The sequence below is a fragment of the Geotrypetes seraphini genome, chromosome 1, assembly GCF_902459505.1.
Source record: "Geotrypetes seraphini chromosome 1, aGeoSer1.1, whole genome shotgun sequence".
NCBI lineage: Eukaryota > Metazoa > Chordata > Amphibia > Gymnophiona > Dermophiidae > Geotrypetes > Geotrypetes seraphini.
The window spans coordinates 252085321-252112320 of record NC_047084.1 but is presented as its reverse complement, the minus strand read 5'-3'; the positions used below and the strand labels follow the sequence as shown (position 1 = coordinate 252112320).

Below are 27000 nucleotides of genomic sequence, written 5' to 3'. Positions count from 1 at the left end.
TTTACATTTCTTACATACCATTTCTATTCAAAATGGCTTATCTTCCAGAATTCTAAGTATTTCTCCCTGATTTCTACAATCAGGATCCCCAGCCTCCCATGATTCTGCGGCCATAGGAAGGGCTACAAAGCATGGCCTTTCCCATGTAATTTTTTGCTCCCCATAGAACTGCCACATAACTCAGTCAGGGGATGGAGGGGTAATGAGGGAGGGTGTAAGTGAATGGATGGTGAGAAAAATAGAGAAAGTGAGCAAAAGGATGGGGAGCAAAGAAAATTGAATTAGTGAGAGGTGTGTGCAGTGGGAGTGTGAGTAAGAGGATGGGGGCAAGAAAAGTGAATGCCGTTATGCTGAGTCCCACAGGGATCACCTCTGTCCCCTATTCTTTTCAACATCTATATGTCTACTTTGAAATTTTTCCATCTATCTCCCTTTGAAACACTATATACATATGCAGATGACATCTTTGTCGTTCTTGAGATAGATTCGAATCTCACTAACCTCGCTGAGAATATAATTGCATGTATGTATAATGAAACTTCAATCTTGGGCCCTTTACTGTACAAATGAAGCTGAATGAGTCCAAAACAAAACTACTTTGGCTTGGCCCAAAATTAGATCAGTTACCTTTGCTCATTTCATTGCCTTCTGGATCCTCATTGCAGATTGAATTCTCAAGCAAAGTTTTGGGTGTCATTATAGACTCAACACTTTCATTTATCGACCATCTTAACTCTCTGGTAAAAAAAATGTTTCTTTAGTCTCCACATGTTGAGAAAAGCGAGATCCTGTTTCCACCACCAACATTTTGCTGTCCTTGTACAATCAATCATTCTTTTGAGGTTGGATTATTGTAATTCTATCTATTTAAGTCTAACCAAGAAAAGTCTTCAAAGACTTCAGCAGATCCAGAATACTGTGGCTAGGTTGAGCTTTGCAAAAAGCAAATTTGATCATGTTTCCCCACTTTTGTTAAAACTTCACTGACTCCCAGTAATTTCTAGGGTTCACTTTAAATGTGCTTCCCTAACATTTAAGATCTTGCATGGCACTCTTCCTCCTTTAATTCCACTATCTAGGAACTCTGCGAGACCTGATATTACCAGATATATCCAAAAGCTTAAATTATCTTTCCCCTCGCTTAAAAGCATTATCTATGTTGGAAAATTAGGGAAATCTCATTACTTCAAAATTACTTGAGCTTTGGAATAATTTTCCTGCCTAGCTGTGAAATTTGAGTTCCTTCCAATTATTCCAAAAACATCTGAAAACTTGGCTATTCTCAAAAATGTAAATCTTGCTGCTCTCTATACAATCACTAATTCTTATTATGTTTTTCCTTCTTTTTAAATTTCCTGTAAACCGTACCGAGCTTTATCTTTTTAGAGAAGATGTGGTATATAAGCTTAAGGTTAAGATTTAGTTTTAGTTTTTTTTTTTGTTTTTAGAGTATCGGGGGTACAGCAAGTGTTGTATGGGAGAAATATGACATGTGAAAGCCAAGCATGTGATGGTATAATAATGAGGGAATCATAGGAGCTTTGGAAGAAAGTAAGGAGATAAGAGGGAAATGCAGAAAGAGAGTAAGAGGATAAACTGAAAGAAGAGATCACTGTAGGGAGAAGGGGTATGAGTAGCTTGCTCTCCCCTATTCTGATTCTGGATCACCTTTTCTCATTATGTTCCCAGTTCCTCCTCCTCCTTTCCATTCTCTCTCTTCATTATATTCCTTGATTCCCTCTATTCCCCCTCTACTCCGCATCCCCCACATTCCCCTATTCCTCTACTTTCTGTGGATCCTCCTCTATTACTCTCCTCTGAGAACCCCTCGTTCCCTCATCTCCATGATTCCCTTCCATTCCCTTTATTCTCCTTCCCTTTACCCCTTCTCAACTCCAACCAGAAAGATCCACCCCCTTTCTCCCCAATAAAGGGTAAAATAAAGTAACTGGGCACACAAAAACTGCAAGAAAAAGCTTTTTTTTTAAAATAAAGGTTAATTTTAAAAAAGTTGGAAACATAGAAACATGATGGCAGATAAAGGCCAATTGGCCCATCCAGTCTGCCCATCCGCAGTAACCGTTATTGCTTCCTCTCTCTATGAGATCCCACATCCCTATCCTACACTTTCTTGAATTCAGTCTCTGCCTCCACCACTTCTTCTGGGAGACTGTTCCACACACCTAACACCCTTTCTGTAAAAAAGTATTTCCTTAGATAACTTCTGAGCCTATCACCTCTTAACTTCATACTATGTCCTCTCATTCCAGAGCTTCCTTTCAAATGAAAGAGACTCGTACGCATTTATGCCACGTAGGTATTTAAACATCTCTATCATACCTAATCTAATCTAATCTAAACCTTAAGTTTATATACCGCATCATCTCCACGAATATGGAGCTCGACACGGTTTACAAGAACTTAAATAACAGGTAGAGAAGGGTAAAGGTTTACATGGAACTTATGTGTAGAAGGGAGGAGGAAAAGGGGGGAGGATAGAGTTACAATTTGGTAAAAAGCCAAGTTTTCAGTTGTTTGCGGAATAATTGGAGGGAGCCCAGGTTCCGCAACGGGATGGTGAGGTCGTTCCAAAGTCCTGTGATTTTGAAAAGAAGGGATTTTCCCAGTTTGCCTGCATAGTGAATGCCGCGTAGAGAGGGGAAGGCTAGTTTATACCTTTGGGCGGTTCTGGAAGAGTCGGGACTGGAGGAGTTGAAAGATAGTGGGATAAGGGGAGGAAGGATGCCATGAATGATCTTAAAAGCCAGGCAGGAACATTTGAAATGGATTCTGGAGATCATTGGGAGCCAGTGTAGTTTGGCAAGGAGTGGGGAGGCGTGGTCAGATTTGCGTTTTGAAAAGATCAATTTGGATGCAGTATTCTGGATTAATTGGAGTCTTTGAAGACTTTTTTTGATAGATTTAAGTAGATGGCATTGCAGTAATCTAGTTTGGATAGGATGATGGATTGGACAAGGACGGCAAAATGTTGTTGGCTGAAGTAGGATCTTACTTTTCTCAGCATGTGGAGGCTGAAAAAGCAAGATTTTGCCAAGGAGTTGAGGTGGTCATTGAGGGAGAGAGAGGAATCGATAATGATGCCAATGACTTTGGATGAGAATTCAAGCTGCAGTGGGTAGTGCAAAAAGGGTGGGCAGGTGTTCGAATTTTGGGCCGAGCCAGAGTAATTTTGTTTTTGATTCGTTAGTTTCATCTGTGCCGAGAAGGACCAGGAGCGGAGTCTCATTATGCAAGCTGTAATGTTCTCGTGGAGGTTGGTGAGGTTCTGGTTTGACTCAAGGAGGACAAGGATGTCATCCGCATATGTGTAGATTGTTTCAAGGGGGGATAGTTGAAGGAGTTTCAGGGAGGACATGTAGATGTTAAAGAGAATAGGGGAAAGGAGTGATCCCTGAGGGACACCGCAGGATGGTGTCCAAGGAGTGGACATGGTGCCATTTGTATTGACGGTGTAGGAGCGGGAGCGTAAGAAGTTTGAGAACCACTTTAGGACGGTGGAGTCGATTCCGATCTCGGAAAGTTGGTAAAGTAGTATGTCGTGATGGACGACATCGAAAGCAGCAGAAAGATCAAATTGTAGTAGGACAGCGAATTTGTTACCTCTCTACTTCCACCTTTCCTCCAAAGTATACAGATTGAGATCTTAAGTCTGTCTGGATATGCCTTATGATGAAGACCATGCACCACTTTAGTAGCCTTTCTCTGGAATGACTCGATCCTTTTATATCTTTTTGAAGGTGTGGCCTCCAGAATTGTACACAATATTCTAAATGAGGTCTCACCAGAGACTTATACAGGGACATCAATACCTCCTTTTTCCTACTGACCATACCTCTCCCTATTTACGTTAGCATCCTTCTAGCTTTCGCCGTCACCTTTTCTACATATTTGGCCACCTTAAGATCATCACATATAATCACACCCAAGTTCCGCTCTTCTGTTATGCACATAAGTTCTTCGTCTGCTAAACTTTACTATTCATTTAGGTTTTTCAGCATTACCTTCCATTTCTTAGCATTAATTCCCTCCTTTAAAAAGCCACTCTAGCATTTTTAGCACTGGCCGCGGCAGTAAGAACTCCGATGCTCATAGATATCCTATGAGTGCCGGAGTTCTTACCGCCACAGCCAGTGCTAAAAATGCTAGCACAGCTTTGTAAAGGAGGGCCTAAATTTTAGCTGCCAAATTTCAGACCATTCTTCAAGTTTTTCTAGGTCTTTCTTCATGTTTTTCACACCATCTGGGGTGTCTACTCTATTGCAGATTTTGATATGTTCTACAAAGAGGCAAATATTACCTGATAGCCCTTCAGCAATATCGCTTATAAAAATGTTAAGAAGAATAGGCCCAAGAACAGAACCTTGAAGCACACCATTGGTAACATCTCTTTTCTCAGAGCGATTTCCATTGACCACTACTTTCTGCTGTCTTCCACTCAACCAGTTTCTGACGCAGCCCGTCACTTTGGAGCCTATTTCGTGGGCACTCAGTTTATTTATTAGATGTTTGTGTGGAATACTGTCAAAGGCTTTGTTAAAATCTAAATACACCACATTTAGCGCACTCCCTCTAACCAATTCTCTGGTCACCCAGTCAAAGAAATTGATTAGATTTGTCTGACAAAACCTACCTCTAGTGAATCCATGTTGCCTCCAGTCCTGTAATCCACTGGATTCCAGAAACTTCACCATTCTCTGTTTTAAAAGCGTTTCCATTAATTTGCTTACCACAGAAGTCAGACTTACTGGTCTGTAATTCCCTACTTCTTCCTTACTTCCACTTTTGTGCAGAAGGACCACAACTGCCCTTCTCCAGTAATCCGGTACCACTCCTGACTCTAGAGAAGCATTGAAAAGGTCAGTCAGCGGAGCCAGCAGAACTTCTCTAAGTTCCTTCAGCACCCTCGGATGTACACCATCTAGCCCCATCACTTTGTCTACCTCTATTTTAGCTATCTCTTCACAAACACAACCCTCTGAAAATCGATCAGGGTCTATCACTATTCCATCCCTATTTGTGTTTGTCTTCTGTGGTCCTCCTCCTGATGCTTCAGCCATAAACACAGAACAGAAATATCTGTTAAGCAATTCAGCCTTTTCTTTATCAGCTTCTACATAATTCTCCCCTTCACCTTTGAGTCTCACAATGCCACTTTTCCACTTCTTCCTATCACTGATATATCTAAAAAATGTCTTGTCTCCCCATTTAACCATGTCAGCTATTTTTTCTTCCATTTGTATCTTTGCTTTCCTCACTACTCAATCAGCCTCTCTTTCCAGATATTTTTGCCTGTCTTCCTCTTTCTGCGATCTTTTGTAGTTTATGAAAGCTAACCTCTTATTCCTTACCTTCTCAGCTACTTTTGAGAACCAAAGCGGCCTTCTTTTCCTCTTACCTTTATTTACTTGCCTCTCAAAAAGGTTTGTCATCCATACAATAACTCCTTTCAGTTTTGCCAACTGCATTTCTACTCCTTCCATAAGTTCCCTTGACCATCCGAACAAAGTTCGTTTTATTAAAGTCTACAACCTTCACTTTTGAATGAGCCCTCTCGATACCCATTTCGATATTAAACTGTACTATACAGTGATCACTGGATTCCACATGATCACCACTGTAACATCAGAAACACTTTCCCTCTTTGTAAGTATTAAGTCCAGTATGACCATCCTGCATAGGTTCCATTACCAACTGCTGGAACAGTTCTCCTTGTAGAGAAACCAGGATCTTCCTACTTCTAGATGATCCTGCAATAGGATATCCCAATCAATATATGGCATGTTAAAATCACTTATTAGCCACAATTTTCTATCAATTTTTGAAAAATCTGCCACAGAACTACCAAACACATGCCACTGAATCTTGAAAAATTTGTTGGAGGAAACCAGGGGCTTTGGCTATAGTGCAGCATTCTCTTGCAAAGTTATGGAATCACAAGTAATTAGGGAATGTGAGTAGTTTATTTCTCCTTTCTAAATATTTCTTAAGAAACATAAGAATAGCCTTACTGGGTCAAAAGAATGGTCCATCAACCCCAGTAGCCCATTCTTATGGTGGCCAATCCAGGTTACTAGTACCTAGCCAAAACCCAAGGTGTAGCAATATTCCATGCTACCGAACCAGGGCAAGCAGTGGCTTCCCCCATGTCTTCCTCAATAACAGACAATGGACTTTTCCTCCAGGAACTTGTCCAAACCTTTCTTAAAACCAGCTACGCTATCCACTATAATCTGTTATTGAGACAAACATGGGGGAAGCCACTGCTTGCCCTGGATAGGTAGCATGGAATGTTGCTATTCTTTGGGTTCTTGCCAGGTACTAGTGACCTGGATTGGCTACCTTGAAGACAGGCTACTGAGCTAAATGTACCATTGGGCTGACCCAGTAAGGCTATTCTTATATTCTTATGTTCTTGAGTTAACCAGATAGGAGTGGCTCCTACCTGATTAATTAATGCTGACCAGGTCTTGCAGTACTTAATGGGCCTTTGACTAAACCCCATTAAATGCTAACATGCACTTAACACAGGGAAAAAAGGCCTACCATAAGATATGGTAAAGTTTTTGTGATAGTTTGCTTCTTAAGGCATGTTAATCACATACTATTTATTGTTTTTTACATTTTTTGGGAGGGAGTATGATATCGGCAGGGAATGGGTTTGGAAGCATTATACAGCTAACATGTTCTGACTAGTGCGCGCTGACTGGAAAAGGCAGATTTAATGCAAGAGCAATTCGCATCTCCTGAATAAGAGGCAGTAAGACCCAGATTCTACAAACGGCATCTCGATTGTAGGCAGCAGTAGGTGTCCTACTGCTGTCTAACCAGTCAATTGGGATGCACGTTTTTTTTTTTTTTTTTTAAAAAGCTCCCAAGGCAGGCCACCTACATTGGAGGCGCCTCCAGGAGCATAGGGAGGTGCGCAAGCCTGCCTATGCTCGCCTAAGGCTAGGCACGGGCGTGGTTTGGCCTGGAAGTAGCCTTAGGCGGACCTAAGCAGCTGTATGCATCTCCCTAAGCCAGTGGGAGACACGTACAATGCAAGACAGAAAAATGCCTATTCATTTTACATAATAGCCTTACTGGGTCAGACCAATGGTCCATCAAGCCGAGTAGCTCATTTTCATGGTGGCTAATCCAGGTCACTAGTACCTGACAATATTCCATGGTATCAATCCAGGGCAAGCAGTGGCTTCCCCTATGTCCTTCTCAATAACAGATTATGGACTTTTCCTCCAGGAAATTGTTTGTTTTTAGTAAAAAAAAAAAAAGTTCATCTCACTGCTATAATCAAAGAGCAAATATAGACATTTTCCTTGTTTTATTATGGCTGTAAAATGGGCAGTTTTTTTGGACTTAGATTTTTTTTTTTTAATGCCCCTCCATGTAAAAGAATTGTAGCCATATAAAATTATAAAACATACGTACCGCAACAACCGCAGCAATGACCTCAGTGATACCAGTGCTCAAAGAGATATATGGAATTTTGTCTTCATTAATTCCAGCATTTGTAAAAATGCCTTTTGTGTAAAACCAGATCTGTACGAATCAATAAAGAGATTAATTAAATGAAAAAAAAAAAAAACAATGGGAAAAATAAGTTGTATCTATTCTATCAAAAAGGCACATATGTTTTGGTATACAATTCAAAAAAGTGATGATGTTTTGCAAGCTTTACAGGTGTGACAAAGAGCAATAACATGGATAAGCATGCTACAGATGGAGATCAGTGCTGTGTAATTAAAGGTAGAAAACACGTGGAAGCATATACATAAGGTATCAATTTTCAAATTATATTGGGTAAATATGATTATAGGTGAGATATGGAGCAATGAAATAAAAAAGAGAAATTTAATCACCTTTATATCACACAAATAAGTTGTATCTATTCTATCAAAAAGGCACAAATGTTTTGGTATACAATTCAAAAAAGTGATGATGTTTTGCAAGCTTTACAGGTGTGCTTATCCATTCAAACAGAGAGATGTGATAATGTACAAGTTTGTAATGCTATCAAAGTATTAAGATATAGTAAATAGGGTAAGATGAAATAAATGAATGTTAGCAATTTAAAGAGGAAGTACCGCTGAGGTTGTTTATGCTGTTTTCCAACAGTCAGCTCTTAGTTAAGCTCATGTGATCTGATTATGTTATCTGAAGATGCTAAACAGCAGATGTGATGTAAAAGAAGCTATAAATGTAATAGCCTGAAAGTTAGACTCCGGAGTATAGGGACAGGAGAGAAGGGCAACTATACTCCCAGACATAAACTCTGTATTTTATTTATCATCTTTTATTAATAAATCTGATACTGTATTAAGTAAATTTTAAAAACCAATGCACACGGATTCCACAGTTAGGCGTGCTTGGCAGCCATAATTAGGGTACCTAGTAGCACCTATCATAGGCATCCTTTATAGAATGTGGCCCATAGTTTCTACCTGCTTTTTTTAAGTAGGCACAGACAGTCATATTTGCTACAAGGCAGACACAAATGATTCCCCTAGGTTAGTACAGATATAAGTTATAAGCAACAGATCTTCTGCTTGGGATCTACCAGTGTTTTGACACCATCTGGCCAATGTTTGAGACAGGAAGCAAAGCACCAAAGAATGGCTTACAGTATATTATGTCCTTATAAAGCAATATCCACAATAAAAAAATAGGAGTTAAAAAATGATTTACTCAATTATAACCAAATTAGCTTCATGAATTGAGAGTACACTTATTCATCCAACATGCATGTTCATTCTTAATAAACCGATATATGGGTCCTCATACACCCAGGGAGGCAAATATTCATGCTGATATCCCTCTTGGGGTAGTGTAATTCATCACTGAACCCCATTTAAATTTTTATATCTGTTTTTTTCTTCTTTTCAATGTATAAACCAAAAATGCAACCACTGCAAATTTTATATCCAAGCAGGAAAAAAGATCCTCGTTAAAGGATTTAAAGTGTACTCACTCCAATTACAGGGCCTCGAAAGAGTCCTGTATTGTTATTTTTCGTCATTTACAATTTGTTGACTTTTAGTTGTATGGAATTAGCTACCACAGAAATTAAATATAAACATTCACATCAACCAAAACTATTTTTTAATGCAATGTTTCATTTATACTTGTAAAAGATGGCATCACTTGCAATTCATTGTACTGTGAGACAGTTCCTTATTTGTATGTCACTCATCCCACACACACTATTCAATTATTCCTGCATATATGTGACTGGTGTCTTTTTGGCAGCACCATGTCACTCATGTTCTCTGCAGATTTTGCTCTCAGATACAACCTGGCATATCAAAACCTTTAAAAATAGAGCATCACTAATGAATAGTGTGCCACGGTGCATGTCCATGAGCCGAGAGCATCATTTTTAAGGATGAGGCATCTGACAACCAAAAGGGTTTTTTTTCAGTAACTAGAAAGATACCATATAAGCAGAAGTGAGAATTCATAATACAGCAGGCTAAGCCCGATCTCTTTTTTACCCAGCAGTAAAGAGAAAGAGTTGAATCATTCAAATTCTGGCAATCTAGATATGCAGTCAATATGAAAATAAGTCACTCAGGAACCAGGTTTTGTACCTAATAAGAACTTAAGAATAGCCTTACTGGGTCAGACCAATGGTTCATCAAGCCCAGTAACCCGTTGTCAGGGTGGCCAATCCAGGTTATTAGTACCTGGCCAAAACCCAAGGTGTAGCAATATTCCATGCTACCGATCCAGGGCAAGCAGTGGCTTCCCCCATGTCTTTCTCAATAACAGACTATGGACTTTTCCTCCAGGAACTTGTCCAAACCTTTCTTAAAACCAGCTACGCTATCCGCTCTTATCACATCCTCTGGCAACGCGTTCCAAAGCTTAATTATTCTCTGAGTGAAAAATGTTTTCCTCCTATTGGTTTTAAAAATATTTCCTTGTAACTTCATCAAGTGTCCAAAACCTTTGCATTAATATTTGAGGGCATTACCAATGCTTTGGAAAAATCAGTCATGCAGTCATCACATAAGAACATAAGCATTGCTTTACTGAAACAGGCTGAAAGTCCATCAAGCCCAGAATCTTATTTTCAAAAGTGGCCAAACCAGGTTACAAATAAGAGTATCTGGCAAGATCCCAAAAGTGAAAGCAGATTTTATGCTGCATATTCTAAAAATAAACAGTGGATTTTCCCAAGTCTCCAGACTATGGCTGAATACTTCCATGACAAGGTTCACAAAATTAACCTTGAGTTCTCAACCAAATTGCCTCCGCCTTCTGTCTCTCAACCACCTTGCCGTCTTTTCTTCCTTCTCTGAAATCACTGAAGAGGAAACTGCACATTTTCTTTCTTCATCCAAACTCACTACTTGTTCCTCTGATCCCATCCCCACTCATTTACTGATCACCATTTCTCCTACTGACATCCCTTCTATCTGCCATATGCTCAACCTATCTCTCTCCATTACAACAGTACAACACTTTCAAACATGTCGCAGATATGCTGCTCCTCTAAAAACCATTGCTGGACACTACTTGCCCCTCCAATAATCACCCCATCTCCCTCCTCCCCTTCTTAAACTACTTGAATGTGCTGTTCACCGCCGTCTTGACTTTCTTTTGTCTCAAACTATCATCAACCTACTTCAATCAGATTTTTGCCTTCTTCATGCTTTGGAAACTGCCATTGCTAGAGTCTCCAATGACCTGCTCCCATCCAAATCCAAAGGCTTTTACTCCATCCTCATTCTCCTCGATTTATCTGCACTGTAGATCAGTGTCCCGCAAACTTTCTCGAGCTGCGGCACACTAAAAGTAGTGGCTGCGGTTCAAGGCACCCAGAAGTGCGCAGATGTCGCCATGATGACATCACGTGCATGTGCAACTTCATCACTTCGATGGCCATGCATGCACAAAGTCCCTACAGAAGGGCCCTGAGATGCCAATGGGGGTGCTAGCAGAGAAGAGGGCCGGAGAGAAGAGGTGTTAGTGCCCGCTGATTGCCTACAGGACGTACCTCTCACCACGAGAGGCACATTCTGTAGGTAGTCAGCGGGTGCTGGCACCTCTCTTCCTCCCAAGTGTGCCACAGCACACCTGAAATCTCAGGAGGCATACAGTTTGAGATACACTGCTGTAGATCAACACCTACTCATTGATACACTCTCCTCTCATGGGTTTCAGGGCTCTGTTATCTCATGGTTCTCTTCCTATCTTTCCCATTTCACTTTTATCATAAATTCTGGAGGATCCTCCTCCACTATCATTCTGCTATCAGTCAGCATATCCCAGGGCTCTTTCTGGAATCTCTTCTCCATCTTCACTTTTTCCCTTGGTGCTCTAATCTTCTCCTACAGCTTCCGGTACCACCTCTATTCTGATGACTCACAAATCTACCTCTCTATGCCTGAAATTTCTATGGGAATCTAGGCCCTTGTGTCAGCCTGCCTGTCTGACATTGCTACCTGGATGTCTCACCGCCATCTAATATGGCCAAGACTGAACTCTTTATCTTTTCTCCTAAACCCACCTCTCCCCTTCCTCCATTCTCGGTTTCAGTGGATAACACTCTCATCCTTCCCAGTCTCATTGGCTCATAACCTCGGGGGTCATCTTTGACTCATCTCTTTCCTTCTCTTCACATATCCAGCAGATCACCAAAACTTGTTGCTTCTTTCTCTACAACATCGCTAAAACCCAGTGGCGTACCTAGGGTATGTGGCACCCGGGGCCCATCATTTTTTGACACCCCCCCCCCATCTATATGAAAAATATGATTTTTAGTACCAATCTACATATCGCACCACAAGAGTGTACCTAGGAAAAGGCTGCATCTTAAACATTGCAGTGAGCACTAGAACACCAACACATACATTGTAAAACTAAACAAGCCAGATCCCGCACAGTCAATTGGTCCTGTAGTCAATGCCAACTGAAAACTATGTCTTTTTCAGAACACACAGAACAGAGATACACCCTCGCCCAAAATGGAATAATCACAAACTAAAAATAGAAATATGTAGACAAAAGTTAAACTGATCCGCCAAGAAACCAGACCCTGGATACAATGCAACACCACAAAAAACAGTAACACATGTCCTCTAATACAGTGCAAAATATAAAGACAGTAGATGTAAATTTGAAAAACCTGATACATAACAATCACCACTTTATAAATTAACAAATAAAAATAAAACAAATAATGAGAAATAAAAAAATACCATTTTATTGGACTAATCCCCGTAAGCTCGGTCCCCATCCCCGCAAACCACCTGATTCCATCCACACAAGCCTTGAATTGTTTATATTAAAGTATAAAAAGAAACAATATTCTGTACAATTGTCAATTTATAAATCAGCGTCTTCTCCCCACTCTCTTCCCCATTTCCCTTCAGCATCCTCAGCCCACTCTCTCTCCACTTTCCTTCAGCGCACGCACATAAAAACAAGCAAGTAATTTTATATCATTTTCATTCTATTCATTCATAGAAATTAAAGTCTAGATAATGCCAGTCACATAACAAAACATGATTTTACAAAAATAATTCCCTGCAGTCAAGCCTGCAAGGATTACTAGATGTCTTTCAGCAGTTCCCCTCCCTCCCTCCCCCTTACCTTTGTGGCCAAGTCAAAATGATCTACCAACAATAAAATTTTAAAAACACAAAGCACGCTGTACGCAGAGAAAATGTTAATTATCATTTATATTCCGCGGGTTTTCAAAGAGGTCAAGGCAGATGACTTTATGCAATGTCACCTCAGTAACAACTATACAAAAATAGACAAATATTCCCCCTCCCTTTTTACTAAACTGCGATAGCGGTTTTTAGCGTAGGGAGCTGCGCTGAATGCCCCACGCTGCTCTCGACGCTCATAGGCTCCCTGCGCTAAAAAACTCTATTGCGGTTTAGTAAAAGGGGGCCATAGTGCAAAATATAGACAGCAGATATAAATTTTCAAAACGGACACATTTTGATCACTAAGTTGAAAATAAAATCATTTTTCCTACTTTTTTGTCTGGTGATTTCATGAGTCTCTGGTCCTTCTTCTGGTCCTTCTTCTTTCTCTCTCCCCCTGGCTCCCCTCTTTATTTCTGCCTTTCTTTCTCTCTCCTCCTGGCCCCCCTCTTTATTTCTGCCTTTCTTTCTCTCCCCTTGGTCCCCCTCTTTCTTTCTGCCTTTCTTTCTCTCTCCCCCTGGCCCTCCTCTTTCTTTCTGCCTTTCTTTCTCTCCCCCTTGACCCCCTCTTTATTTCTGCCTTTCTTTCTCTCCCCTTGGTCCCCCTCTTTCTTTCTGCCTTTCTTTCTCTCTCCCCCTGGCCCCCCCTCTTTATTTTTTCCTTTCTTTCTCTCTCCCCCTAGCCCGCACAAAGCCATCGTGCCGATTTCTCCACTTCCACGATTCTTTCCCTACCCTCACCCCCAAGCCAGCAGCCGATTTCTTCCTGCTCCTTCCCCGATGTCCTGATGTCCTGAACTTCATCGGGCAGCAGCAGCATTCACAATTCACTGCTGTTGCCCGCTTCAGGCCTTCCTCTCTGTCGGGTCCTGTCTTCATGAAAACTGGAAGTAGGCAGGACCAGGCAGAGAACAAGGCCTGAAGCCGGCAACAGCAGCGAATTGTAAACGCTGCTGCTGCCCGAAGAAGGTAATGGAGCACCGAGGCAGTCCGCTTCTCCCCCCTCCCAGCCGAACCCCCGCTGACCCTCCTATCTCCCCCCCCCCCCCCCGTGAACCTTTCCGACCTTCCCAGCGAGAGCAGCAAACCTCCTTCGCGGCTTTCTCCTCCCTCTGCCGCGTTACTGATGACGTCATCAGTGATGCGGCAGAGGGAGGATAAAGCCGACGCTACTGGAGGGAGGTTTGCTGCTTTCGCTGGGTAGGTCGGAAAGGTTCACTTGGGGGAGGAGAGATAGGATGGTCAGCGGGGTTTCGGCTGGGAGGGGGGAGAAGCGGTCTGCCTTGGTGCTCCAAGGCCTGGCGCCATTACCTTTTTCGATAATGGCGCCGATGCTGCTTTCGCTGGGAGGGTAGGAGCGCGATAGGGACCGGGCCAGCTGTGCACCCCCCCCCTAAGGCGGCACCCGGGATGGACCTCCCCCTCGCCCCCCTTGGTACGCTACTGCCCTGGGGAAACAGCCTGCAACAAGATCGCGCGATGCCAGAGATCTTTGCCTGCTTCGGCTGTTTCCTCCGCCGCGGTCCCGCCCCTCCTCTGACATCAGAGGAGGGGCAGGACCGTGGCGGAGGAAACAGTCGAAGCAGGCAAAGATCTCTGGCATCGCGATCTTGCTGCAGGCTGTTTCCAGACGCGACACCCGGCGCAGGGGGGGGGAACTGGACCGGACCGGGAGCACCCCCTCAGGGCTTGGTACCCGGGGCGGACCGCCCCTCCCGCCCCCCCCTTGGTACGCCACTGCTAAAACCTGACCTTTCCTTTCTGAGCACATTTCCTTTCCTAGTCCCTTATCCATGCTCTCATTACTTCTCACCTGGATTACTGTAACTTGCTTCCTTTTATCCTGTGTGCCTGTCATAATTATATTGTAAGCTCTTTCAAGCAGGGACCACGGATTGTGTATTTAACGTACAGCACTGAGTGTGTCTGGTAGTGCTATAGAAATAATAAATAGTAGTAGTAATAATGGCTTATAGATTTTTCTTTTAGGAAATTGCTATCTGCTTTTACCACATGCTCTGGCAACGAATTGCAGAATTTACTTGCATGTTAATTAACCTCCAAATTCTGTATATGGAACCTTAAGTTGTGCGTATTGATTGATCCAGCTGATTTGTGCACACAACTTAATTGATTGGCCTAATTGCCACCAATAATTGGCAATTAACACTTCATTTCAGGTGATAATTGCCTTCTAGACATCAATATATGATTTAAAGCTTGTTTGTACTTCTGAACTGATAGAATTTGTGCTCTATCCCTATTATAAAAGGGATGATTAACGATGTTGTCTTGACATGTCTATGTTATATGTGATAATCAGAGGGAAACAAGATTCTATGTATGTCATATAGAAACCACATAGTTGTATGCGGTATATACATTTTTAAATAAATAATTGATGCTAATTGACATTCATTAAAAGTTACACGCACAACTTGGAAAGCATGATTCTATAAAACATATATGCCAGTTCTAGTGTAAAAAATTTGAAAAGGGAACATGGTCAGGAGGGGAGCATGGGCGGATCATGGGAGCACCTAAAAGTTATGAGTATTGTTATAGAACGCACCCGAACCACGCAGAGCTTAGGCACAGGCCTTAAGACCTGGTTTTTGCTCACCTAAAAGAGTGCGCCTAGAATTTTGAAATTTGCATTAAAAAAAATTTACTACTTACTAGAGAATGACACGGGGACAAATTTGTTCCCGTCTCCACAGGAACTAAATTTCCACATCCCATCCCCACGAGTTTTGTCACTGCCCCTTTCCCATTCCTGTAAGCTCTGCCTTATCCACACAAGCCTCGGACACTTATGATTTTAAAGTGTTTAGGCTTGTGCAGATGAGGACAGAGCTTAGGCACTGCTGGAATGAGGCATTATGACATCATAATCTGAGCTCTAGAGTATTGCTTCTTATGATTTTAAAGTGTTTGAGGCTTGTGCAGATGAGGACAGAGCTTAGGCACTGGTGGAATGAGGCATTATGACATCATAATCTGAGCTCTAGAATATTGCTTCTTATGATTTTAAAGTGTGTTTGAGGCTTGTGCAGATGAGCTTGCAGGAATGGGGCAAGGACAGGAAATGAATTCACAGGGACGGGATGGGAAAATGAGTTCCCGCAGGGATGGGGAAAAATTTGTCTTGGCGTCATTCTCTGCTACTTAACCTAGCCGCGTTAGCCTTTCCTCAAAGGGAAGTTGTCTCATTCCTTTTATTATTTCCATTATCCTTCTCTGTACCTTTTCTAATTCCACTAAGACACTTTTCTATCAAACTGCGATAGCAGTATTTTAGCGCGGGGAACCGCGCTGAATGGCCCGTGCTGCTCCCGACACTCATAGGAACTCAATGAGCATCGGGAGCAGCGCGAGCCATTCAGTGGGGCTCCCCGCGCTACAAAACGCTATCGCAGATTGATAGAAGCGGGCCTATAAGAACATAAGAAGGTGCCTCCACTGGGTCAGACCAAGGTCCATCTCGCCCAGCGGTCCGCTCCCGCGGCGGCCCATCAGGTGTCTTTTCTGAGATGTGGTGACTAGAATTGCACACAGAATTCAAGGTATGGTTGCACCATGGAGCGATGCAAAGGACCTCTTTTACAAAGATGAAGTAGCGATGCTGCTGCAGTAAATGCACCAAAGTCTATAGGAATAGAATGGGCTTCGGTTCATTTACTGCAGCATCATCACTACCACAGCTTTGTGAAAGGGGCCCAAAGGCATTATAACATTCTCATTATTGTTTTCCATTTCTTTCCTAACAATTTCTAACATTCTGTTTGCTTCCTTTGCTGCCACTGCACAATGAGCAAAAGGTTTCAACATACAGTATCACCAGCAATGACATCTAGATCCTTTTCCTTATCTACCTTCCCCTTTGAAGCTTAGTGCAAAAATAGATGAGCAAAATGTACCTCTGTAGGAAGCCTGAAAATTGCCCCTTTTATTACTCTGGGGAATTTGCTCAGTATCGGAAAATGACACGGTGACAAAATTCATCACCGTTCCCATCCCCACAGATAACCGTGGGAAACCTTCTCATGTCATTCTTTAGTGTTTATCTCAGCCTCAGTCCTTCTACATCAGCATTCTTCAAAGCAAAGCTTGAGGCTCAGTGGCTATACCCATTCATACTCTAATTCTTCCCTCTCTCCTTAAAGAATGGCATGGATTTGGTTTCCGGCGGGGACGGGAACGGTGATTAATTTTGTCACAGTGTCATTCTCTACTCAGTACCTATCATGCTCATTATTAGTCTCCAGTAAAGTACATGGTATACTCTTTTTGGAATACCCACATTAAAAAAAAAAAATTATTTGTAGATTTTTTGGAACACTCAAATTAACCCCCTCCCCCCTCCTTTTACTAAGCCGTGGTAGAGGTTTCTAACATTGCCCAAAGCACTAAATGCTATGATGTTCATAGGAATCGGAGCAGGGTTGAAGCATTTAGCGCTCCGGGCTGTGGTAAAAACCTCTACCATGGCTTAGATAAAGGGGGCTAAGTGTGATTGCAAAAGCTTAGAAATCCAAGGTACACAAAAAAAATGTAGCTTTCATAAGCAATAACTTACAGAATACTTACTGCATTAATCCCACAGAGCTGGTAGGAGGCCATGGTAATGACAACAGTAATTATTTGCCAGCGCACAGACCGATTTTTCAGAAGTTCCAACACCGATGCCATGTGAATGTTTCTTTGTATTCGGCTCTCTGCCAGAACTTCTTCTAAGTCCTGAGAGACATCATCTTTCCCAAGAAAGACTTGAAATGCTAAGAGCAAAGGGCACATGACAAATTATTTGTATACTGTCCTTTAACTTGAATACTGCCATACCCTAAAAAGAGGGCAAAGTTACTGTCCAGGCACATGAGAGGGCATTTCTCATGATACATTAATGCAAAAAGAAAACATACAAGGGACCATTGAAAAGTTCTCATGGCTCCACATCATTCTCTTTTTGGTTGGGATGAGAACTTTCCAGCAGCCCCTCCTACTATGTGATATTCCACTTATGTGCACCCTTAGAGAATGGCATTTAGGCATCTTAATGTGAAAGTGCTAGTATTCTACACATTTAAGTACAGAAGGGGTGTATAAATATGGTTATTACATTACATTGATGTCTTCTATCCTGCCAATATCTTTCAGTTCTAGGCAGTTTACAACAAGAAATTAGCCTGGGCATTCCCAGGGAGATTATAGCCCTTCCGCTGCAGGGGAAGTACCTCGGGCCGGCGTGGAAGACCAGCTCCGCCTCCTGACGCCCCCCCGCGGCTCCAACTTTGAACTTTCTGCCTCTTCAGGGAGTAGGGTTCTGCTAAGGACAAGCTCTTATTAAGATTGTCCAAGACAAATAGAGAGACCTGTGCCATAAGAGTTATCTCCATCAACACAGTCAGTACTAGCCGAAACTGACTACGTTAAGGAACAAGCATTCTGACTAGGGTCAATCTATAACCTAGAAATTGGGAGTGCTGATGTCAATTTATAATTGTGTCAATTTAATAGCATCAATTTATAATAGTGTAAATTTAACCTAGAACCTGGGTAAGATAGAGAAAACATTATAGTTACTGGGACAGGTAAGGAGTGCGTGGCGCAGTGGTTGGATCTACAGCCTCAGCACCCTGGGGTTGTGGGTTCAAACCCCGCGCTGCTCCTTGTGACCCTGGGCAAGTCACTCAGTCCTCCATAGCCCCAGGTACGTTAGATAGATTGTGAGCCCACCGGGACAGAGAGGAAAAATGCTTGAGTACCTGATTGTAAAAACCGCTTAGATAACCTTGATAGGCGGTATATAAAAAAATCCTAATAAACTTGAATAATAAATAATAAACATGAATCTCCTATTGATACTACTAATCTATTTAATAAGCGGTAGCATTAAGGATGTTAACTCACTCTATCCCCAACTAAATTCAATCCAATATCCTGAGGAATCCATTAGGCTCATTACTAACCAACAGGAAGACAGAGCAAATCATATTAAAGTAACTACAAACAACGGCAGACATCAACGTATCCTTAAAAAAAGGGCAAGGGAAGTAAAACCTATCAGAACCACCACAGCCACAAGACCTATCACATCTACTTCCATTTCTTGCGCATATCTTAATACTAGATCCTTAAGGAATAAAGCTTTTTTAATCAAAGACTGGATCATCAGCAAACAAATAGCCTGTCTTTTTCTAACAGAAACATGGCTATTGTCCAAAGAGGATCCAATAATAAATGACCTTCTACCAGATAATTTTAAAATTCACATGTTAAATCGTGATGGCAGAAGAGGGGGAGAACTAGCAGTGATTTTTAAAGAAGGATTTGAGTTTGAACTATTAGATATCAAAAAGACCAATCAGTTAGAAATACTAGCCTGTAAAATTAGCAATAAGGAACTTGAAGAATCCCTTTCTTGCATATTATTTTATGTTCCACCAAAAAGCTGGATAAAAGCTAGAGAGGACTTCTGCGAATTTGTTCTACATAATTAGATTACTCCTTCATATAACCTTATTGCAGGAGACATAAACTTACACTTAGACGAAGAAGACAATCCAGAAGCGAAAGATTTTAAAAACTTTCTATCTTTGCTTAATTATAATCTCCCTATAACCATCATCTAGATGTAGTAGCTATGTCCACAAAGGAGATACTAGAACCTTCCATCTCTCTACTCGACAGTACTTGGTGTCACGATATCTGGTCTTATCACTTTACGTATTATTTTACTCTAATCTGGTCCCGTCTAAAATCCAAAACACACTCAAGGATAAAAAAAGAACATCTCACAAGGGGCCATATCAATCCAGAGGAATATTGGTCACAATATGAATTACGAGAGGAGATAAAAGAAGGGGTCGATTTCTGGGATCACTGGATGAAAACAAGCAAATCCATTTTAGACAAAATTGCCCCTAAACGAAATAGCAGAAGCTGTTCAAATAAATACAATAAATGGTTTGACACTGAACTTCTAAAAATGAAACAAGTAGTAAGACGATTGGAAAGGATCTGGAAAAAAATGGGAAAATTATCAGACCAGAACAACTGGAGATCCAACATAAAACTCTACAAACAATTGATAAAAGAAAAACATAAAGCTTTCTACTCATCAAAAATTGACACATCCAACACTAGATCGAAAGGAATCAATACAACAGAACTATTCAACCTAGTTACAAATCTATTCAACACCACACGCTACACTCAATCTATGCATAATAGTAAGCTACCTTCAGCAAACAATCTAGCACAACATTTCGACTCAAAAATTAAAAACCTAAGAAATAACTGCTCGGCAAATGATATACATGATCATCAAATAGTTAATGTACTAAGAAATGAAATACCAGCGGATATGATTTGGAACTCCTTTCAAAATTTAAAATGGAATGATTATATTAAATTATATAACAAGTATACTAAATCATACTGCATCCTAGACTCCTGTCCCCCAGAAATTATGAAAACAGCCCCATTAGGCTTTAAACTAACTGTTGAATTATTTGACCGATAATTTAAAAAATGGAAAATTCCTCACTAATAATGCTCACATTATAATAACCCCAATTCCAAAAAATCTTAAAGAATCACCAGCAGTGGCAACCAACTATAGACCAGTAGCATCCATTCCACTTTTTGTAAAAATCATGGAAGGATTGGTACATGCCCAATTGATGGAATATCTTGAACAGTTCTCTCTTTTGCACGAAATTCAATCTGGTTTCAGACCTCATAAACACCTCATAAACAACCCAAGGTGCTATAATTTTCCTTGTACCGAAAAGCTCCTAGTTTATGGTTTATCAATGTTTATATACCACCTTTTGCAGAAAGCAGCAAAACAGTTTACCATACAATATAAAGCAGGGTGTTTTGATTTTCAAGATTTGTTTGTCAATGTTGTTTTTGGTGGTGGTGTTTTGTTCTTTTCGAGCAGGAATTCTTACATAAAAGGATATTAGCAGCTATCTGTTTTAAGGATCTAGGAACTCTATCTACAGAAATTTACAGGCTGGGGAAGAATAAAATATTTTTAACATGACATAGATGTAGAAAGACATTTTAGAAAGGTTGCCCAAGTCTGAGTAACAACATCCAAGTCTGTGCATCACCAGTGGTTGCTGAGTTCATCCAGAATGAAGACCCATTTTTAAAAACTGGAACATCCAAACTAGGGACATAGGAAAACCAGAACTTGGACAGCAACATGAATGACTGAGAGGATGCTCTAGAGCTGTGAGCTTTAATGTAAGGTTCACGGGCCAATGGCGGCCCCTGGAGACCTCTGGGGCAGCCCTTATCATTCTTGCTTTTTTTTTTTTTTTTTTTTGGGGGGGGGGGGTGCTCTCTGCCTCTCTATCCAAGCTTATGACAGAAAGGAGGAAGTGGGTGGAAGGAAGAGCCACATGCTTGAAAGACATGGACTTTCTCAACAGACAAAGAGAATGTCTCTGGAAATGCCCACTTCCTTGAGGAAACACATAATAAAGAGTTTACACACACACTGGTGAGATGTACGTCATCGACACTAATCAACAGTGCTGAGTCCTCGCATAGCAAATATTTGGTGGCTCTCCTTCAGCTCATTTGGATCCAAAGAGGCCCTGACTTAAAATTCAGTGAAGACTACTGCTCTAGAAGTTGGCCCAGTGAAGGCCTATCCTGAGTGGGAGGAGAGTACATGGACCTGTGGGAGGGGGCTGGGAGGGGGGTCATCTCATCAGGAGATGGGAAGGGGATATGGATCTAAACAAGAGGGACGAGAGAGGGGATCAAAAGGAGACCTACAAATTTCAACTCTGTTAGTACTACTCAATCTGTAACATTTTTTAATCACTGTAAACCACATAGAACTTCACGGTCCTGCAGTATATAAACTGTTATTATTATTATTATAACTCGCAGCTCCTATTATTTATTTATTCAATTTGTTTTCTATCCCATTGTCCCCAAAGAGCTCAGAACAGCTTACAGGTTAAACATATATATTTTAGGTTGTAAAATTAGATCTTTTTTAGACAGGATGCTTGCATTTCAAGCAAGTAAACAACCGTCCTGGTTTGGTAACTATTTTAGTGGAGCCATGTTATCTTACGGTGTCTTCTGAAAATAAATTAAGACAGTATTATTTGATAAATTTATCTCTTAATTCGAAGTTTTTATTCATAATATAATAATTTTATTGCTTTTACTTAAATTTTTATTGTCTTTTTAGTTAATATGCTGTATTCTCATCTTAATATTGTACTTCGCTGATTGTCCAGTTTTTTTCTCTCTTGTGTAAACCACCTAGAATTCTTTTGATTGTGGCGGTATACAAAAATAAAGTTATGTTATGTTATATTATATAGTTGACATGTTACAATTTGACATAATTACAAACAAGATTACAATACAAGATTGTATCCTAACTTGATACAAACTAGGGATTTAGTACAAAGAAATATAAAGTTTCCAGGTTACAATTTGCCATAATTATCCTTAACAGTGAGTGTTTTTTTTATTTTCAATACGAGTTTTTATCCTAATGTGACATATATTGGGGTCTATATATGACCAATATATATTTCTCTGGAATCCATTGGTCATGGGCAGGTAATGGCTGTTACTCCTTTTTTTGTGTGATAGCCTAATGGACAAATACCTAGTGTAACTATCATTATTTTTAAGACAGGTTTTAGTAATCAGGAATGTCTCAGTTTTTATCTGTGAGGTCTTTTTGTATGATCTGTTTGTTATTTACTGATCTGGCATTTATGAGGGTGATCAGATACATTTTTTGTTGTGGAGGTGTATAAGAAAAAGGGGATTCCTCCCAGGTTGTGGGGTCTGTGTTGGGAGAGTCTGACCTAGTTGATCATAACTGGGATAGCGCAGCACATGATGGATAAGATTATTATAAGTTTAGGGTAAAGCATTTGGGTTGTTGAATTATATTTTTATTTTGTTACCTTTAGTCTGTGTCAGTTGGATCAGATTGGGCAACAGGTGAAGGGTGGGTCTGTATATGTAATGTGAGCCTAGGGGTGGGTGGGATTATCTCAAGAGATCTCCTAGAAGTTGGCCTATACAAGGAGCATTTTTCAGAAGTAAGTGTCCCTGGTAAAATCAAAAGTAGCAAGAGGTGAAACTTGCTTGCCGGGTGGAAATAGCTGGGTTTATATGAGAGCAGATAGTTGTAGAATGATTTGGGTTAACAAGCTTTAGGTTGCTTGTTTCTTAAGGAGGGTGGATTTTAGGATATTAGGAGGGATAACTGGCCTGCCCACTTCAAACATGGCTGATCAGAGCTAATATTCAGTGACATTTCCTGGTTAGGTACTACTACTTAATTAATTGTTAATTATTTCTAGAACACTACCAGATGTACGCAGCGCTGTACAGAGTCACACAGGAGACAGTCCCTGCTTGGGTGAGCTTGCAATAAACAATCAAGACAGAAAAACAGGATGCCAGGATTGGGATTACAATTAGAGGGGATGGTTAAACTGCTGGCTAGGGTGATGAGCAAAGGGTAGAAGGGAGTAGGGTATGAGTTGAAGGCCATCTCAAAAAGGTGGGTTTTCAGTCTACTTTTGAATAAAGGAAGGGAAGGAGTGTGGCAGATGGACTCAGGTAGGTTTTTTTTCAGGCATACGGGGCAACGAGCTGAAAGGAACGAAGTCTGGAAGTAGAGGAGAAGGGCAAAGCTAAAATCAATTTGTCTGAGTAACGGAGTTCTTAGGAAGTTGTATAAGGAGAGAGGAGAGATACTGAGGGGCTGCAGAACAAACATACCTGTAAGTTAGTAAAAGGAGTTTGAACTGTATACGAAGGTGGGCAGAGAGCCAGTGGAGTGATTTGAAGATTATAGTGAGGTTGGCTGAAGATAAGTCATGCAGCAGAGTTTTGTACATATTAAATATTGGTGATTAAGTGGCTTTATGTAATTTATCCCCCTCCCCCCACCCTTTTACAAAATTGTAGCACCAGCCGTGGCAGCAATAGCTCTGACGCCATTAGAAATTCTATGAGCATCAGAGCTGTTACCGCCACGGCCGGCACTAAAAACTGAGCTACGGTTTTATAAAGGGGGGGGGGGAGGAGGAGGGGGGTTAAGTAGGCAAGAGCTTCTCATACCCATTTAAATGACTTTGAATAGCAATCAGAAATGCTACGGGCTAAATTCATCCAAATTATTTTTGGCCACTGGAGATCAAATAGCAAAAAATCCTAAATATCAGATAAAAGCAGATAATCGAGATAAAAGCAGATAATTGACATCCTGGTAGTTTTAATTGCCACCAGTGAATGAATTTCACATAAATGCATCACTGAAATGGAGGACTAGCCTATTAGCACAACAGATTGAACCTATTAATTAGGGCAGATGGAGAACTGAAGAAACCAGGGTTAAAATATATTTCCTAATAACATTTCTTGTGACATTCAGTAAATTATTTTACCCACCATTGCCTCAGGTAGACCTGGAAAGGTTGATATACTCAAGTACAAATGTTAAGTACAAATGGGGCTTTGCTTTTTTTAGTTCAATATTTTTATAATACAGTATCTTATATGCCACAATTCTCTACAAGGAATCTAAGTAGTTTACAATAAGAATTCGATCTCGTTCTTGAAGTTACATGTTTTTTTAATCAGATCTTGTGGTTGTTAAAGGGGAGAGGTGAAGGATAGAATGTAGGTTATAGAGAGAAGTCCAGGTAAGTAGTAGGTTGCCTTATTTTGGCAATTTGTTCCAGAAGTGGTCCTTAGTATTCAAAGGTAGCCTCAAACGTCTTTTTCCACTAAACTTGTTGAAGTGACGGGAAGACTGCAAAAACTCCAAAAACCATGCATAAATGTCAGCATTTTTGTAGTCCTTACAAAAGGAACACAGCATTCTCGACTACTGCAACATCATTTTCCTTAACGCCACAAAGAAAACTACCAGGAGATTAAAAATAGTCCAAAATACCGCAGTGCGCCTCATTTTTGGCCTAAAGAAATGGGAACATGTCACCCCATTCTATCACCAACTGCACTGGCTGCCATTAGAATCTAGAGTTCTCTTTAAATTTGCATGCTTTTGTTACAAATCAGTTAACGGTTCTTCTCCAAGTTACATAAATACCCACTTCAACCTTTACTGCAACAACAGGACAGCACGCAGAATTCAACTGTTCGCCTTCCCCTCGCCAAAACACTGCCTTCTCAGAAGATCCCTCGAAAGAACTTTCGCCTTCCAAGCAGCCAAGTTGAACCCATGGCTAGCCCAGATGATACTCGAGGCCCCCACTTACCTTGCCTTCAGAAAACTACTAAAAACTTACCTATTCAACAAACACGACTCCTAATTAATCCCTTCACCTCACATAACCCCGGCCCCACCCCTAACCCCTTCCTCCCTCACCTGATTCTCCCTTGACCCTCTCTCTACTCCCCTTGTCTAGTTCGATCTAAGCCGCAATTTTTCAGTTAAACTGCTGTACATCTTCCTCTCATTGCAGACTACTGTAAATTGTGGTAACTTCATTGCTGACTGTTGTAAATTGAAAATTCTTGTAATTTGTTTGTAAATCTGCTTGTAACTTGTTGTAAATAAGCTTGTCAATGCAGATCATTTGTTAATGGATGTAAACCGCCTAGAACTCGATGGGTATGGCGGTATATAAGAATAAAGTTATTATTATTATTATTATTAACATACTTCATTGCTATCTCCTCTCATTCTTTTAAGATTGTTGCTCCCTCCTTATGGCTTGTATGCATTTTTTCCTTCACTTAAATTGTAGACATATAACTAGTTTGACTTCTATGATTGCATTGTTCATATTTTCAATTGCATTGTTTGTATTTCATCTAACTGCTGTGAACCGCCTAGAACTCCCTGGGTATGGCGGTATACAAAATAAAATTATTTTTATTATTATTATTAATATCCATATGATGCCATTCATATGAGCTATATCCTTTAACTTCTGCCGCTTTCTGTCTTGATATATCACTTCTTTACTAATTGTTTATACTACAAAAGGCTGTTGAAAAGTTTAGTCCAACCAAGAGAAAAATGATGTGGGGCCATGAAACTTACAAATTATTCCACACTTTTCTTGACACTTTTTGTTTCAATGATATGAAATGAAATGAAAAATGTCAAGAAATATATACATAACAGAAAAGGAAATCATCAGAATGAATTTCTATAAGAGCATAGTGCAGGCTTTGATAAATCAATTTTCTGAGATGCACTCAGAGCCAGCTGTGGACATTTGCATTATCCTACATTTGACATCTGGGGGCTACATTTGTCAAGAATACTCCTTAAGAAGTGACAGCTGTTGCAAGGCTTTGGAGAAATTAGTAAAAAAAAACCCCAAAACAAAAAAAGGATGATGATGAAAACTCTTGTGAAGTGGTAGAGAATGGGAGGAGGGGGGGGGGGGGGAGATGAAAACCAAGAAAATCAGAATGAGCAAGAAAGAGAAAAAGAAAACATCTCATGCACAGAGACAGAACAAACCACTGATTATTTAAGTAATCATTAAAGTGAACAGTTCTAGAGATTTCCATACTGAACTACAAATAACAGGAACTCCTGTGATGCTAATTCAAATACCATCTGGTAATCACTGCCTCTAAAGCAGAGCAAGTCTGTTTGTGGTCCATATTAAAAGCATTCTAGCCAGCAAAGTAAGCCTGTGAAAATTCATCAGACTAACCACTTAAATGTATCAATCTCAGGGGTATAGTTATCAATGTACACTTCCCCCTCCGTATTCACAGGGGTTAGGGGCAGAGCCGGCCGGGAATATGGAAAAACCGCAAATAATATTTGGGCCGGTTCTGTCCTTATTCCCCGCTTCCACCGGCTATTTTTAGCCCTGTGAGCCCCCCCTTAAGCCTTACCTGGAGGTCTAGCCGGTTTTCAGGCAGGAGCGATCTTCCCACGCTCCTGCCCCATGCAGATCGTTCACAGGAAATGGCTGCCTTGAGCTCCCGTAGTCTTTCGAGCCATTTCCTGTGAGTGATCTGCACGGGGCAGGAGCGTGGGAAGATCGCTCTTTCCCTGAAAACCCGCTAGACCACCAGGTAAGGCTTAAGGGGGGACTTAGAGGGCTTAAAATAGCCCAAAAAATGAAAGCAAATTTTTTCGTTTAAAACCGTGACTAAGCGAATCCATAGATACGGAATTCACGAATACGGAGGGGGAAGTGTAACTCCCATTCAGATGTATTTTACCACTAAATTAAAAAAAAGTTTCAAGTTTTTATTAAAAATTTAATATAATCACTTATCTTGTTTTACTAAGCAAAATACAATAGTTAAA

General features: G+C 40.7%; 1 protein-coding gene across 4 annotated transcripts in view; it reads right to left on the bottom strand.

Moving 5' to 3' along the window:
* The window catches only part of SLC2A9 (solute carrier family 2 member 9), a 201470-nt gene that overhangs the window by 85397 nt on the left and 89073 nt on the right, over positions 1-27000 (bottom strand). For all 4 annotated transcript variants that reach the window (XR_004539921.1, XM_033949181.1, XM_033949198.1 and 1 more), the window contains exons 8-9: positions 17271-17458; positions 7450-7560 (exon numbers count right to left, since the gene is read on the bottom strand). Coding sequence is in view for 3 of the 4 variants with exons in the window: in XM_033949181.1 (XP_033805072.1) it covers positions 7450-7560; positions 17271-17458 (299 nt within the window). In the remaining variant the exon portion in view is untranslated. The remainder of the gene's footprint in view (positions 1-7449; positions 7561-17270; positions 17459-27000) is intronic.